Consider the following 16,604-nt stretch of genomic DNA (forward strand, 5'->3'; position numbering starts at 1 on the left):
GAAATCGATCAGATTATCTTTCAACTTCATCTAAAATGAAATTAACTGGCGGCAAGGAGACCATAATGACTTCTAGGAAGACTTTCATAGCCTGAAAATAGCAGGCTGATTTCCTCACTTCTTTACCGACTCTGCCATTCCTTCATTCTCCTCTCCAATTAGCTGGCTACTTCCTTTCTTCTTCTCATTGGAGGCTTAAAAGGGCAGGAGACGGGAGGGGCCAGATCATTAAAATAAAATTTTTATAAAAGTGTGTGTGTAGACAAGCTGCAGATTCTAATTCTAAGGAAATGGTATTTCACATCTTCCTGCTCAATTTCTCCCTCATCAATATCCCATTACTGCTAGTGAGGTTCTAGGAGGCAATCCTCAAAGATGCAAACCAAACAAAAAGGAAATTACAAATAGACATTCTCTTTTTCCTTTTCCTTCCCTTTTCCCTTTTATTGCCTAGAATGTAGACTTATAAATGTATAGCTCTAATCCAGAACTTTCTCCTCTGACCTCTCTAGCCTACTGCCTTTTAAATATCTCACCTAGTGACCAATTGATATTCAAAATCAACACATAGGTAGTGGGGACTGCTATGCATTCACCAAAACTCACCCAGATGACAGTTCCCAGCCCTCCGTGTGGGTGGCTGTGGCTGTGCACTGAGTTCTATGCAAAGGAAAGTTGGGAAGTGAGTGGACCAGTTCCAAGCCTGACCCCTGCAAAAGCCTATCATGGGACCTTTGCTGCTCTTTTCCTATCTGTTGCCTGAATGGAGAGGATTCTAATGACCATGAGCAGGGGCAGCTGCAAGATGGAAAGAGCCTGGGTCTCTGAATGAGCTCCTGGAAGGCTATCTGACCGGGAGCTCGTGCATTGGCCTAGGACATGAACCTGAGCTAAACTTCCATTGTATTCAGGGTATATCTATTACCATATTGTTTTGGTTGCCCTAGGGTGGGGGCCAGACCAACCCCTCACCCCAAAACTCGATTTGGATGTTGAGGTTGATGATGCCACACGTGCACAAAAGGGCATGAAGAAATCATGGCTCAGAGAATGAGCCTTGCAGGGGAAAGCACGGCAGGCCCCCAAACAGGTCAAAAAATGGCTTGAGAGCGCGATGGGGACTGGCTTTGGCTTGTATTGTGGTTAGCGGATGGGACAAGGGAAGGCTCCAACACATGGGCCAGGTTTTATGTGGCTGAAACTTCCCTCTGGTGTCAAGGGAGGGAGCAGGCAGACTTTCTTACTGGTTTGCCCAGAAGTGGGAAGAAGGGAAAGGGGACATGATGAGGCTTGAAAGCTGTCAGCAAGCAAACAGCGGAAATGGAGCCAGACTCAATCACACCACAGCTGGAATTACCTTGACTTACACAACATCCAAACGGAACATGTTACCATCCACGACCCAGCTCAGTCCTGCCCTCTCCCTTGCTTCCCTCGAGACCAGACTGACCAACTCCCCCCAAGTTGGACATGAACAAAGGGCAACCTTTATGGACACGACAGATATTAAAGTCACTCTCCCTGTCCACCTACTCTGCTCCCACCTGCTCCCTTCCTTCCACCCTGGCCTCAGCTTGGAGAACTTCTGAGGGGGTGAGGGCAGAGTGGGGCCACAAAAGCCCTGATTCTGCCAGAAGCACCGCACAAGGGCAGAGTCAAAGATGGGCTCAGACACCTGCATGGTACCGGGTTTCCTGTGTCTTACTCTCCCACGGCTGCTCCGTGATCCAGCCTCTTCACGTCAATAAACAACAGTCAAAGACCTGGCTTTTTTTCCCCTCAAGGTTTTCTAAACTATTATGGGTACAAAAGCTGGTGGAGTTTAGTGTCAGTCACTCTGTGACACTGGAGACCCAGTGGTCTTTGCTCCTTCAAGTCTTGGAGTCGTGTGTTTCAGTGATTTGGAGGAAAGTGAGCCCAGGGGGGTTGCAGTGGGAAACAACCTGCAGACATCCTGTACGTGCCTTTGCCTGTTTTCCTGCTACTGGACGTGGCAAGATGTTTCCAGGACACAGGCTGTGTGTTTTAATACTCTTCCCTCCTCCACGCCTCACGGGACACTGATTCCTGACTCTGAGGCTTATCTCTATCTCCTGCTGATTCCAAAAGCAATCCAAAATTCAACTTAATTCAACGTGTATTTACTGTGGTCTGTTAAGGACTAAGCCCAGCTCTGGAGCTATCAAAAGAAATACATGTCCTCAAAGAGTCCATCATCTGTGGGATCCTGAATTCAACCCTTCCTATTTATGAAAAGAACCCAGCCTTTCCTATATTCCTATGATGTGGATGAATTATCATCGGCGTGGTGTCCACTCTGGAGCAAGCCCAACTTTTTCACATGACCTGCAATGCCGAGTTCCATCTGTGAAACCCATTCCATCACATAATACATACTCATCCCTCGGTTACCATGGAGCCCTGAGAGCTCTGTCCCACGCCTCTCTCTGAGCCTCTGCCGCTGCATTTCAGAGAGACCGTCCTCCCTCGTGATGCTCATGACGGCAGGAGCCCTGCCCAGGTAGGTTTGGGCAAGCCTGCTGATGTGCTCAGCCGGCGGTCCCCACGGGAATTTGACACAGAGCACTCCTTCCGCCTGACACCTCTCCTGAGCCCTCCCAGGCAAGCAATTGCTCTAACCCCATTCGTAGAGGAAGGGGTCTGGGAGGGTCGCTGCCCCTCAATTCCTGCTCTCAGCCCTCTTGGAGCCTTTGGTCTTTGATTCTTTGAAAACAGTCTTCGTGAAGCTTCTCTGCCCAGTCCTGTGAGCTGGACTCTGGATGCCCTGCTCTGGACACAGTCGAAATTCTCAGCATCCCTCTCAAAGACCATGACTGTAGACTGAACAGGCTCAGTTTACAGTCTCAGAGAGCTGATGGGGGCCGAGGACACTGGGGCCACCGTCTGTCACTTCACTCCAGACTTTGTATAATGAAGCCTAACACTGCCATAGCTTTCAGGCAGATCAGTTTTGCTCACCATCCGCTCAGCGTCAGTTAAAACCCACTGCCCACCACGCGTCCCCCCTTCACCCCTCCTCCGCCCTCACCCTCTTCCAGACCCTGCTGCTGACTACTTGGAGCTCAATCTCGAGACCTTCCGTTTATGTCTGTTATATTCCCTCTAGTGAGTCTGGCTTTATGATTTAAAAAAAAAAAAAACTCTTCCTTTCCTAATTTAATCCTTTTTAGCTTTGTACTATCCCAGAATTAATCTGCTGCCTTCAAGTGATGGTCACTGGTAATAAATGTAGAACAGGACAGGGTCAAGGGCAAAGCCCCCCAGCACCACTTTCAGGACGACCTTCCACCTTCCAGGCTGCTGCTGGTCCAGGAACCAGCACTCCCGGGTTCCGTCTGTTTAGCTCCTGAGAAAGTGTCATCATCCGACTGGCGCTGAACACTTGGGTCTGGCGTGGGCTGGGCTTCCCCAAACTGTGAGGCTGAAACCTGCGATGGGGGGGTCCCCAGTGACCCCCAACCTAGGTGGCAGATGTCTCAGATAAAAAATGTGATTAGGCCTCATTTTATTCTTTCTCACCTAGAAGTGGTAACTGCCACAGCTGCTACTGGGGCTTTACTGCTAAGGTGTCCACTGCGCTTGTAACCTGTGGGTAAGGGCTCAATCTTGCGGCACAGTTGTTTTAATTCAACCGTGAAATATTAATACAAAGAACTGCTGATTTTAAAGGCTGGTGGCCCAGGGTGCAGGATTGCGAGCCATCCCTTGGGGATCTGGCCCATCCGCCAGGCATTAGATTATGCTACAGTCTCCACCCCACTGAGAGGGTCTCTGTACCTGTGGAGTCTAGAAAGTTACTTCAGCATCAAACCCACTCTCAGCTGAGCTATGGGAGAGTAAGAGCAGCATCTCATGATCCATCCGCTGATGCCACCAACCCACACAATTTCCCCCAACGCCTCTAGCGCTGCCCTGCTGTTTCCATTGCTGCAACCAAACCAGACTGTCCCAGGCATGGGGACCTGACGGATGTGCTTGACTGTAATTTAATGTGGGGACTGGTAATTACTGGGTTCTCATTTTCTCTACTTCCCCTACCCTAAAATATCAGAAGATATTCCCACCAGAAAGATGATGTCTTTCTCTCCGGCCAAGCATTTCTGAGAAGGACGGGGTTTACTATGCAGACTCCCGTGATGACACCTGAACAGAAACACTGGAGTGGCATTTTGGGCTCTCTCCCTGGCTGTCAGGTAGTCACTCCAGGAAACAACACAATCTCCCCCTGACTGTTGGGTCTCTAAACCGAAAGGTGTGTGTCTGGCCTCCGAGGTACCGGGGTCCCAGGCAGGAGACCGGCTCTTGGAGGAAGAGTGCACACAGAAGAGTGGTGCCTGTAGGCTGCCTAGGAAGGCACACCCATGCTGCGAACTGCCTGCAAAGCCCAGCGGAGGAAGGAGCAATGGTTACTGGGCTTGTACTGTGTGCAAAACAGAGCCCCAGGCACCGCACAGGTCTTATCTTATCATCTTATCATCGTTCATCCACCTTAGGTGGTGGGTAACCAGCAGGGTACAGTCTGTGTTCCCCCAGCATTCAGACTAGAGGCACAGGCCTGGCTGCATGGGGACCTTGGAAGAATCCTGGGAAGGGACTCATCCTATAGGAAGAATGATGGTCCCCAAGCTAATTCAAGGGCAGTGGCACTAGGATCAAAGTACAAAAGCAAGTCCATGCTCAGCAGAATGTGTTACACTTATATCTCCAAGCCCAAGCCCTCATGGTCTACAGAGCATAAAACTGAAAGTCCCTTCCGATCATCTCTAGGAGACAAAAAGAGCTTAAGTGGCAACACCGCTGGTGTCTCTGCTATGGGGTGGGTGGCAGGTCTGGGCATGACAGCAGTGGCACTTCCAGGATCTTGAACATTGGGTTCTGGTGCCCAAGCCTTCACGGAACTCTGGTCACTGGCTCCCAGGGTAGCCCTACCACATGCCAGAGCAGGGAATCGTGTGTACTGGTTGATGTGAACCATGAGTACTAGTAAGTGCTTAACAACTAGCACCAGAAGGGGGGGGGGCTAACCTGTAGCATCTGACCGTTTCTGTGGTGTAAATACTCCTACTGTGGCTGATTTCAAGCTATTAACGGGATATCGCTGAACACAAAGATGGGAGGAGGTGTACAGAAGTGCCCTGTTGTACGCTGTTCCCGCCGTCCATACGACAGACACAAGCACAAGAGCACAGATAACAGTGAAACACAGTAAATGTTCCTTAGAAGGTGCTAGGTTGTGACTATGTATTACCTTTGGTTTTAATTTAATTATAAGCTTACATAACCACTGTCGATAATGCCTGCATTTAACAACCATTTAGCAAAACCCCTAAAAATTTAACAACTGGCTCTCACAAGCCTTATAGCCACCTCCAGCACACTACTGGCTGGAAAGGAAGAAAATGTGAGCATCACAAGATGTCCAAGAGATCAAGTTCACAACATAGGAAGACACTCCTGGGGCATCCAGAGCTTTCTGGGTAGAATTTAAAAGAAGCAGAGCTCATCATAGAGAAGGTGGGGGCAAAGCCTGGAAGACACTGTTCTGTGGCTGGGTTGACCCTGTATCTACTTCCGAATTGTGAGCAGCAGCTGAAACCCAATCCAAGATGTCAGCGGTAAGGTTTTATTCCCTCTGCAAATGCAGCTCCACAAAATACCTGCATCACACAGCAGGGCTCCTGGAAACAAGACTGCTCCCGTCTCCTAATGAGGACAAAGCCAAAACCTGTCCCATCTCTCCCTGAAAACACTTGGTTGTGTCCTGAAGAATCACTTTCCTGCTCTGATCATTCTTCCCTCTGCCTGGATTAGGCGAGTCACGGGCACATTTCAGGATGCCGCCTCAAACACCTACAGGGAAGACAGCCTTCTGCCTAAGCCTCGGGAGCAGAGGCAGCCCTGAGATGTAAACTTCAGTTTTCGGAGCACGGTTTGGAAGAGAGCAGCCCAAATCCAAGAAAAGAAAAGGTTATGAAACGGATCTGCACGATGACACAGCGTGAGCACAATTAATTGTTGTCAAAGCATTTTGCTGGCTGCGTTCATCTCTTACACAGAAGAGCAAAACTGTCATAATGGTGACAACTTTATTCAACACTGGTGCAATTACCAAGCCTAAAAATAGGAAGCAGAGGGGAGATTTTCCCCAGAAGGCTGAGCTCTGGTACCCACGTCACGTGTCTGGGACAGTCCGCCCCCAGGACTGAGGGAGGCGAGGAAGGAAGCTAAGATCATTGAATGCTGCCATGTGCTACTATGAGAAGCCTTTTACCATTTTGTTCTACATAATCCTCCCTTCAGCTCTGTGCAGGGAAGGGAGTGGAGTGTGGCAGAGGACCAGGCTTTGTTGAGCACCAGTTCCGAGACAGGCTCTCTGTACGAGCTCTAGGCACACAATTACTTTACCTAGCACAACCGCAATCAAAGGGAAGTCTTATTAGCCCCATTTTCCAGATGGGAAAGCTGAGTCTCAGAAAGGTTAGGAAGCTGGCCCAAGATACTGTGGCTCAAATCCTTCTGATTACAAAGTCATTTACAAGGACTTGCTTGCTCTGCACACTGTCAGGTGAGCAGAGCCACACTTCTGGGACAGTTCCTCCCCTGTGCTCCCTTCTTCATCCCCTTTTCCACTCATCTTCACGTCTCATTGCCCTCCCTGTCCTGTGTCACTCTTTCAGGAATGTAAAAACAGCCAGAGCTAAACAAACAGGGCCTCCTGTTTAGCACAGGGAACTAAATTCAATATCTTGTAATAACCTATAATGGAAAACAACTTAGTGTACAGCAAAGTGATTCAAGGGGGTGTGTGTGTGTATGTGTGTGTGTGTGTACACCAAAAACTAACACAACATTGTAAATCAATCACACTTCAATCTAAAAAACAGGAAAAAACAGTCAAGGGCCTGGTGTCCTTGCCTGAAGCCTAGGCTCCATGACTTCCCAGTACTTGTGACGTTCGCACATTTATTTAACCCCTGTAAGCTTTAGTGTTTCAACTATAAACTGGGGTCAGGAATAGTTCCTACCTCATAACACTGTTGTGTGGATTAAACGAGGCCATGCTTGCCAAGTGCTTTGCACAGTGCCTGGCACACAGCAAGTATTTGACGGCAGCTGTTATGATTATTGGCCAGAGAACATGGCATTGACAAGAGGTGTCAGGTCCCAGCCTGACCTCCGCTCAGGACACGACAGATGAAAATGAGGCATCAGGAGGGTAGCTGAGTCCAAGGTCTTCACTCCCTTCCCACTGGCCAGGTGACTTCTCTCCCATCAGGGGACCTTGCCCTGGGTGGGCACCGGGCAGAGTAAGAATGGCGGATGGAGAGGAAGACTATGTCCTACAAAGAGTTCAGTAGCGCTTACCATGTGCGGACACTCTTCTAAGTTCTCTGCAGATATGAACTCATTAACTCATTTAATCTTTATGACAAGTCGGTGCAGCAGTTGCCAGCCCTCACCTCACTTAGTGAAGTGGAAAGTAAGTCTAAGGGACCTCCCCTGGCCCCGCTCTGACCCTTGGGGCACAGCCATGCCAGGCCCACAGCGCTGCCTCTCTAAGGGAATGGGAACCAGGTCGCCAGCACCATCCTCATGTGATGTCTGTGCTCTCCGAGAAGCTCCCTCCATGATGCCGGGCACAGGCTAGGTAGGAAGGGCTCTCCATCACCCAAGGGTAACAATTGCTTTGTGATTTCTCCAGCGTGCTTTCTCCTCCACTCTCCTTCCTCCCTTTGATTATTTCTATAGGATAAACAATGAGCGACAAAGAGATTCAAGAAGGAAAAATTACATGAGAAGAGGCAGGCCTGGGTTTAGATTCCAGATGTAGTTACTGCACACCTCGCACTGGCCATGGGTCCCTGCAAGTAACTCATCTGCTGGGAACTTCTTCATCTATAAAACAGAGAAAATACCAACTTCACGTATTCTTATGAGGAGCAGACAAAAAGCACCTGAAATATACAGAACCATGCTCGACACCTCAGTTTATAGCTACTGTTACTATCTGGCCACCTATTTACAGCATCAAGCTCTCGTCTGGCTGATTCATCTGGGGAAGACTCACCTGCCCTGAGCCTCCCTGGTTTCCTGACCTGTAAAGTGGGCAGACTAGAACACGCAACCTGTCTCGTAGGGGCGTTGTGAGAGCTGGGAGAGGTCCAGAGACGTCCTGGCGTAACTCCTGGTGCACAGCATGGCTCTGCCAACCGTGCCACTACTCTTACTCTTACCATCGTGACTAGCTTCCCCCAGGAAGTGAAAATCGGCTCCAACTCTCAATAACCGCTGGAATTCCTTCTCAGTCACAGCTCATGCGGGAGAAGTATTTGGATGTCTCTCTTTCATAACTGCCCAAGAGACACTCGAAGCTTTTAAAGCTTTTAGGAGATCACCTTAAAGAAGAACCTCCCACAGTAAAGCAAGTCAGGCTGGCACACAAAGGAAAAGAAAACCAGGTACTTTCTCTATAGCTCTACTTTAAAGAAACTTCTCCTTTTCTCAAAAAGTGAATGCTAATCAAACCTTAACAGGACCCTCAACTACCATGCCAGCTCTCAGGTGTGATGGAAAGGACATAGAGTTTTTAAGGTCAGACAACCTGGGTTCAAAGGCAGGTCTGTGACTGCTGTGTGACTATAGTGACTCGCTTACCCTCTCTGAGCCTCAGCTTCCTCACTTAGAAAATGGGAAGAAAGACTAGTATCTACTTCATAGGATTCTGAAGAAAGTCAAATGAGATGTGAAAGCAATCGGTAAAATGCAAAGCACTGTGTAAATGTGAAATGCTATTATTTGTTGCTAAGAGAAATGATACTAAATTTAAGGCTCAATCACAGTAGATAAAATACCTCAGGAAGTCAGTATCTCTGCGTCCTCCTCCTTTCTAAGTCTGAATTTCCTATTTCCATTCTAACAGTCTTGGTGTACTTGTATCTGCCATTATTGCAAATCTTTTTGGAAGGAGGTAAAGTATAAAAACAAAACAGTTACATGGTGAGAAGTAACATGGGCCATTGACCCCCCGCCTCCAGTTGCATTTGCAAGATGGCGGTGGGGTCAGATCTACTGTCTGCAGCCTGGAACCCAGGGCTTGTTTCTCTGGATGAAGGCAGCTGGTCATCTCGGGAATGGAGTCAGAGACGAGGCTAGCCAGCCGTAAAGGAAACTCTCCATCCCAACGACAGTTACTCAGCCAGGATGATGGGTATTGGCCAAGGGGAAGCCTGCTCCCAGAAATACTGCCTCAAATCCTCCAGCTCTAAACCTTCAGCCTCAGAGCAGAAGTCTGCCTTTTTGTTTTCTGTAGAATTTTTAGAAGCAAAATGCCTTTTTAAAACTTTTTCTACCTACTAGTTTACCAACCATATGTAGCTGAAGCCAGCCCGTAATGGGTTTAAATGAGACAGCCAGGTAGGTGAGACACTCGAGTGGTCGCAGCATTTTAAACATAGCACACATGTTACACAAACAACCATTCATAAACCTGAGTCACAGACTTCAGATAGAAGCTGGTACACGTATAAATAGCCCGTGTGTGTCAAACTGAAGAAAAGAAGGAAAGTTTGGGGAATAAGGTCAAAATCACTGTGTCCAATTTAAACGTAATAAAAAATTCTCAGCCTTGTCATTATTTACAACCCCCGAGCACAACTCCTACCCAAAAAGGAGAGAATGTCGAACGGAAAATTCTAAGTGAGTTAATGTCCTCGTGTTGAACCAAACAGCACGAATGACGCGACATCACAAATGAAGCTATAATTACGTTGTCTCGCTTCTTGGCTGCCGGATGCCCACAGTACAGAGCTGCCACTGCAGGTTTTTCTGGCTTTTTCTTGGAATCCTTAAAAGTAGGCGGCTTTGACTAGTGTTTTGACCAGTTGGTTTGCATTCAACGGCCCCATGATGTTTTGGGATGACAACGGAAGAATACAGTTTGTGGAGGTGAAGGAGTAACACTTTGAATATGTCATAAATGTTTTAAAAAATCATCTTTTCCTATGACTCCCCTCCTCCCCCCTTCCCCCCTCCCCAACCCATGACTTTGGCCATAACTCCTTACCAACCTACTGCCCCAAACTCAGCACATGATGTCACGGAAGTCACTAAGCTGGGCTCTCATAAAGCAGAGCATGAAATAAGCACCCCTGCAGGCTCAGGGCTGGTTACAGCCGGAGGCAAATCTGCACACCTTCCAAGCCCCTCCCATCGAAGTGAAGGGCATGGCCAGGACTGGAAGAAACAGAAGAGTCCCGGGTAGCCCATGACATCCTTGAGGCCTTCAAACGGTCCCATAGACTCATCCTCAACTCTGGGTCAGGCCGTTCCTTAGCTGGCACCTTCCAGCCTTCCAGTGTCCACCCCCACCGTCCAGGAACTCAGTGTGAACTTGCACGGAGCCGTTGGATAAAGTGGATTCAGCAAGCAGCGATTCTCGCTCAGGAGAGCTTTAGCGTTTCGTCACCCCTCGAGCACCCGCTGCTCAGGAGGGATGGACAGCCCGAGTGGGAGGTGTGAACGGTATGAATGGTGTGAATGCCAAAGACCGATACACAGGGCAAAGACACGTGCGCGCAGCGGGCTTACTCGGGCGCTGGCTGCCGCCTGCTTCTGGCTCCCGATTCAGAGTGTCTGCCCGTCTCTTTCTCACACATCTCCACACTGGTCCCTTCTCCAATCACCAGCACAAGTGGACTTCTCAGCCTCAGGCCTCTCCCATCCCAGTCTCTGGTGATGTGCGTGGTCTTTGAGTTAAGAGCTCACTAAGGTGTAGATCATGCTGAGTGCAAAAAGAAGAGGAAAAGAAGGCATTAGTGGGAGCCTGCAAAGGACTCAGACAGCACTCAAAAGAAGGACCTTCCAAAAGCCAGACCCCTTGCTTCTTTCTCATTCCTGTCCCTAGAGCATCTTCTCTACTCCCTGTACTGTTCCCCATCTCCTTGCCCCAACACTGGACTAAACATTTGTGACAAGAGCACACTGTGTCTCTTGGGTGAAAGATGTAATTGGTCTGAGTGCCGATTATTATTCTCATCAGGATGATTATTCTGGTTGGTATTCCTCTTTCCTACAATTGCAGGGCAGGTCCTCAGGGCTGGGGGTGCGGCAGATTCTTTATCCCACCAGCTGTCACATGCATGTATGATGGCTGTGTCCAGGGGTTGCCAGATTCTGCTGGATAATATGTCTGTGCCATGGCAATGATCTTCATCACTATTACAAGGACCGATGTGTGAGCACAGGCCCTCTGGAAGCACGAACTAAATGAATTCTTAATTGGGTAACTCTCTGGTCGTCCTGTTTTTTAACAGAATCCAGGCATTAAACGTGCATTAACAGCATGTGTCCTAAGGTGGTACCCTACACTACCAAGGGGGGGTCACGCATCCCTGTGCTCTCAGAAAGGGCTGCAGGCTAATTCTGCAACAATGCAGAAGATGCCACACCAAAATACACACGTTGTCTACTGGGCAGAAAGAAAAACAACCACCTTTTCATATATAGAGAGTCGAAGGGGTAATCTGGAAAACAAAACAAAAGGAAACAGAAGTGTTTTCCTTCTAACCCTATCCAGCTGCAAAGCCCCAACGAGCTGTCCTGAGCAGCTGAAGTTCTGTCTTTGAGAACCTGATACATCTCGTACATCAGCGGTCAGGCCTGGAGTGAGAGGGGTCTTATTCGACATGGAGATGTCGGAGGTTATCTGAAAAGTGGGTCACTCAAGGTCGCACAGCTAGTGACAGCGAAGCAAGGAGTCACACCCCAACACCAAAGCCAGTGCCCTTTCCATTATAACGCTGAGCTTCAAGGTACTTGTTTACTCACTTCCATTCCCTCATTCATTCAGTATTTATGGAGCGTCTCCTGCTGCCCGGCACCATTCCAGGTGCTGAGAACAGTGAGTGCACGGCCCAATCCCTGCCGTGTGCGTGCAGGTACACTGTCGCGATAACAAGGATTTAGTGAGCACTTACAATGCACCAGGCACTGGCCCGGGCACTGCACATACAGAGGTGGATGAAACACATGGGGTTTCTGCTATCAAATAAACCATCAATTATAGAATTAGAGTGAGAGAAATGAACACGAGAGGAGGCGGGCATGGCCCAGAGTAACTGGGTAGGAGGGTGTGCTACTTCAGGCAGATAACATTATCCTGCTTTACACTCTTGATTTGAAAAGATCTTGACCTTAAGCAGACAGAATCCACACTGGACTAAGCAACCTGTATTAGCATTAGTTTCAGCATTGGTATTAGTATCAGCATTAGTCTGAGTATTAGCTGGTCCCATCCCATGTAACCTGCAAACCTCCTAGTCCCCAAAGTAACCTGAGAAGAGGGTAGCTCTGGGTGCTGGAATGGTCTGCACAGGAGAATGGGAAGAGTCCAGGCTCTCGGGCCAGATACACTGCTAACTATCAGCTAGGACCTTGGACACATTGTTCAATCTCCGTGGTCCTTAGGAACCCCTCGGGAGTCTCAAATTGTAAAATGCAAACCCCACCTTTACATGGTTCCCAGCTGCTGACGTTTGGGTATCACTGTGCTCAGCTCAGACGCAGCTCTCTCCACACGTGGGGGTTCCCTCCCCCTTCATGAGTGGCCTGGGCTGACCTTTCCACAAGCCCTGGATGTAAGGGGCTGGAAGCCCTTGAGGTGGAAGAAACAGGGTCTTTGAGGAGCCCTGAAGAGCCCCAGGAAGTCAGATTCAACAAAGAAAGCAGAGCCCTTGGCTGTGACCCAGGGTCCCAGTGAGGCGGGAGGAGCCGTGATTTCCAACTTTGTTTTGGAAACAAAGTAATTAACAAATGTAACAAGAAGGCAGTTCACCAAAGAGAACTCAAGGACAGACAGTCAAGCAGAATGCCTGGAACATGATCAGTTACAGGATGATCACCGCCATCTAATGGGCAGGAGCCCCAACACCACCCCTACAGCCCAGCAAAGCAGCTGGGTCTGCAGATTCCTGCGACCCCCAGGCCTTCTTCCCTCCAGCACCTTGGGCTCCAGCAGTCACTGCGTCAGTACTGCAGGGAGGGGGCTTGATCTGCCTCAGGCTGCAGGCAGACTAAAGCAGATCCCAGGCTCACGGGGCAGGAGCCAGGGAGCGGGCAGCCCTTGCCCTGCGGGCTTTGAGGAGGGGCAGTGCTGCCTCTGGGACAGCTCCTCCCCCACCACCTGTGCTCAGCAGCAGGGTTGTCTGCAGCCCCACAAGGAGGTTAAGCCCACTCCAGTGAAGATATCACTAACCCCACCCTCTACAGAGTTCCCAAGACAGGAACCAGCTTGAGCCAGCTCTAGTTGCTAGAGAGTTCAGACTTGGGAGTCAGAGAGACTCGGGCCATCTCCTGGGCATTTGGAAATCTCCAGAGAGGCTTCAGAGACCCTCAGGCTCCTTGCAAGGGGCAGGCAATGTCCATCAAGGACACTCCATTGAGAAAGAGGGCAGGGGTCACCCTGAGCCTGAACCAACACTTGACTCCAAGAAGAATGTGGTAGAATATTCTGAACCCCTTCCAAGGTTGCGTAATTCCAGACGTTACAGCCTCGGGGTCTCTGAGGCTTCTGGACACTGGAGATGCTGAGGGGAGAGGAGGTGGACCAAAGCAGCAGATCTCACCCTCGGCGTGAGGCTTAGCCCTGAGAGTCTGAATCAACAGATCGAACGAAGCTCAGGAATCTGCACTGTTAAGAAGCACACCCTCTTCATCCCGATTCTGGTGCAGGAGGTCCAAAGACCTTTTATAAAGACTTTTCTGTAAGTTTCCTGAGGCAGCAGGCGGCTAAGAACTCCGTCTTTGGGACTGAACTTGCGATCATGGGGAAATTAATGTCTCCAATTCAGCTTCTTCATTGTTAATATTCAGACGAAGATAGCATTTAGCTCAGACACCAAGCAATCCACACCAAGCTCTTAGCTCGAAACACGGCTCAGTGCTCAAGGCTGGATAAACGCTGCCGCTTCCCAGCCTGCCCCGGCCCAACCCGAACCCTGAGGCGGCCTTGCAGTCTAACACCCCCGCCCTCCTCTTCCTCACCCAGCTACTGTCAACCAGGCCACCTTGGAGACAGCACTGGGATGCTTGGAGATACCACGGCCTGCTACAGGTAGTGACAGGATGGCAAGGAGACAGGTGAGACACCCCAGAGATGAGCCCAAAGAGGAACAGGAAGGAGGAGGAGAGGTTTTCAGAAAAGGCGTTCTCTGGGGTATCCAACCACAAGACAGTCTGTTTATAGTTAGCTGCTTAGATAGGATGTTCTGAATAAAGAGGCAAGAAGAGGGGAGATTTCTGAAGCAGAATTACAAAGTCAGCATGTTTTACTTAATTAGGATGGTGTTACACAACACTGGGAGAATTGTAAGTATAAGCATTTAATGGCTCAACATGCCCATTTAGGAAGCGTGACTGCCGCCGGGGGGCTCTGTTGTGGTCCCCAAGAATGCTTACACAGAGACTAGGGGGCAGGGGATGAAGAGGCTACGCATCCAGGGCCACAGGCGACTTAATTGGCTGAGCTGCGGGGATTGCTGGAGGCAGGGCGCCCCATAAAGAAGGAAAAAGTGCACCTCACCAATGATCTCCTAAGAGGTTTGGGTAGAATGTATTTTCGCGTGTGGCCAAAAGGACGCACCTGTCAGCAGGCAAGGCCTCCTGGGGACCTTCTGCCCCCTCGCTCCTTCATACAGAAGCCCTTGCTCCCAGACCAGCGTTAGACAGCAGGCGTCACCCTGACAGGCTGTGACTCCCACCCTCAAAGGCCACCTCCCAAAGACCAAGGGGCCGGCCTGAAACCCCCTCCATCCGCTGCAGGAGTCAGCCCCATCGGGAGGGGCAGAAACTCACCAGTAAAGGTAGTAGAAGAAGGAGAGGAGATAGAAGGCCAGCTTACACCAGGCCTCCTTCTGACAGTAGCTCAGGGTGTCTGCGTTCATGACGACCGGTGGGTCGTAGGCCAGCTCAGAACTATCTGCTGGACAGTGGAAATACCTGCAAGGAAAGAGGACACAGCATCATTGGCTCTGAGGCTTGGGCGGGACATCTGAAGTTGTCTGGGCCGAGTCCTCCTAATGCCGGACTTCCCTCTGAGGCATCTCTGCTAAGCAGCTGTCTGCCTTCTGCCAGAATCACTGGTCAGCCGCTATCTCCCAGCAGGTAGTAACTCCCCCATACTCAGATCCACGGGCATCACCGTGATTCCCCCCACAAAGCTGCTCTGACAGAAGGGAAACGTGTCACCTGGTGTTACCAGGAACAGCCCTTTCTCCAGGGGCGTGGGAGGGGACCACAAGTCTACCTTAAACATTAATTACTTTGGATTCAACATCCTTCTCCTTGCAGACCATCTTTTAAAATCCTGAATACTCGGGGAGGGACAGCATACTGTCACTTGAGTGTGGAGCAGTTTATAGGGAATTTTCTTCTTTACAGAAGGACCCAGAACAGGAGAAAGAACATTGGCCATCGTGGGGTGAGAGCAGCCCCAGAGGGAAACTGAGGAAGCCCAAGAGCTGGGGATGGAAGAGAGGAGGGAGGGAAGAGGCTCAGGCACTTTGTCTTCTTCAAAACATCACCTTGGCTTAACATGAACCGGCCCTGTTCGCAGGAGGAGGGAAATTGTCTGGCTGTGTGAGGCCTCTGGAAGTGGTCAGGGGGTAGGTGAGTCCTGCCCCAAGGCCAAGACTCAATAGGATGCTGCCCCCATGTCCTTGGCCAGGGCCTCAGTCTAAGCTGAAGAACAAAGTGTGGCTGAAATCACTCAGAGGGCTGCTTTTTTTTGTCAGTCTGGTAAAGGAATCAGGAGGCCGGGTGCAAATTCAGCGCTCCTGTGAGGCTCTGGGACAGGCCGTGGTCCTCTGAGAGCGAGGCCCAGGAGAGTGGTCTGACTGGCTTCATCACCCTGCTTTGAAGAGCATCCTGTTGCGTATCAACTCAGTGCTGGTATTTCAGTTTCCTCTTCCTTGCCTTCAGAGGACTGCACTGATGTGATCTGTCATCCATTCTGTGCCGACAGGAAATTCCAAGCCAGATCCAGTGACATCTGCCTGCCAGATCAACGCCTTCCAGGACACTCACCTCTCCTCTTCCAGGAGCAGATTTCAAAACCTGCTTGCTTTTCTGTGGCCTTATTCCTGGGAGACTTTATTAAGCAGAGGCAGGAGTCGCCAGGTGGCCAAGCAGCTCAATGGACAGAATCAGGTCTCTGATACTCACCTGTCACCAGACTGAGCTTCCGCAGGTCAGTCATGAACCTCTCTGTGCCTCAGCTTTCTCATCTGTAAAATGGGGATGGAACTGCCTACTCCAAAGGGCTGTGGTGACAGTTGTGTGAGGGGATGAATGCAAATCATCTGCAGAAAATGGGTACTGAACCAAAGTTCCACAGTTTCACTTGCAGTAAAGCAAAGGAGAGCTAAGGCAGAGGGGCTTCCTGGGCACTAGAAACATCGCTGGGCTGGACCCACTGGAAGTGGGGGGGCGGAAATGAAAGAAAGGGTATTCAAGATTTTAAAGGGCACTTCCCCTCCTCCTTCCTTTTTCTTTCATTTTCTGAGTATTTATGAATTGCCAGAACTAGG

General features: G+C 49.8%; 1 protein-coding gene across 3 annotated transcripts in view; it reads right to left on the minus strand.

Annotated features, from left to right (window-relative positions):
* Nucleotides 1-16,604, minus strand: part of CNIH3 (cornichon family AMPA receptor auxiliary protein 3) — a 151,202-nt gene that overhangs the window by 43,722 nt on the left and 90,876 nt on the right. For 2 of the 3 annotated variants that reach the window (XM_072948672.1, XM_006198840.4), the window contains 2 exons: nucleotides 14,872-15,015; nucleotides 10,065-10,801 (listed from right to left, as the gene is read on the minus strand). In XM_072948672.1, coding sequence (XP_072804773.1) covers nucleotides 10,774-10,801; nucleotides 14,872-15,015 — 172 coding nt within the window. In that variant the 3' untranslated portion in view covers nucleotides 10,065-10,773. Of the gene's footprint in view, nucleotides 1-10,064; nucleotides 10,802-14,871; nucleotides 15,016-16,604 lie in introns of those variants that run through there. The other variant, XM_072948671.1, reaches the window with a different exon arrangement.

The sequence above is a fragment of the Vicugna pacos genome, chromosome 23 (assembly GCF_048564905.1).
Source record: "Vicugna pacos chromosome 23, VicPac4, whole genome shotgun sequence".
NCBI lineage: Eukaryota > Metazoa > Chordata > Mammalia > Artiodactyla > Camelidae > Vicugna > Vicugna pacos.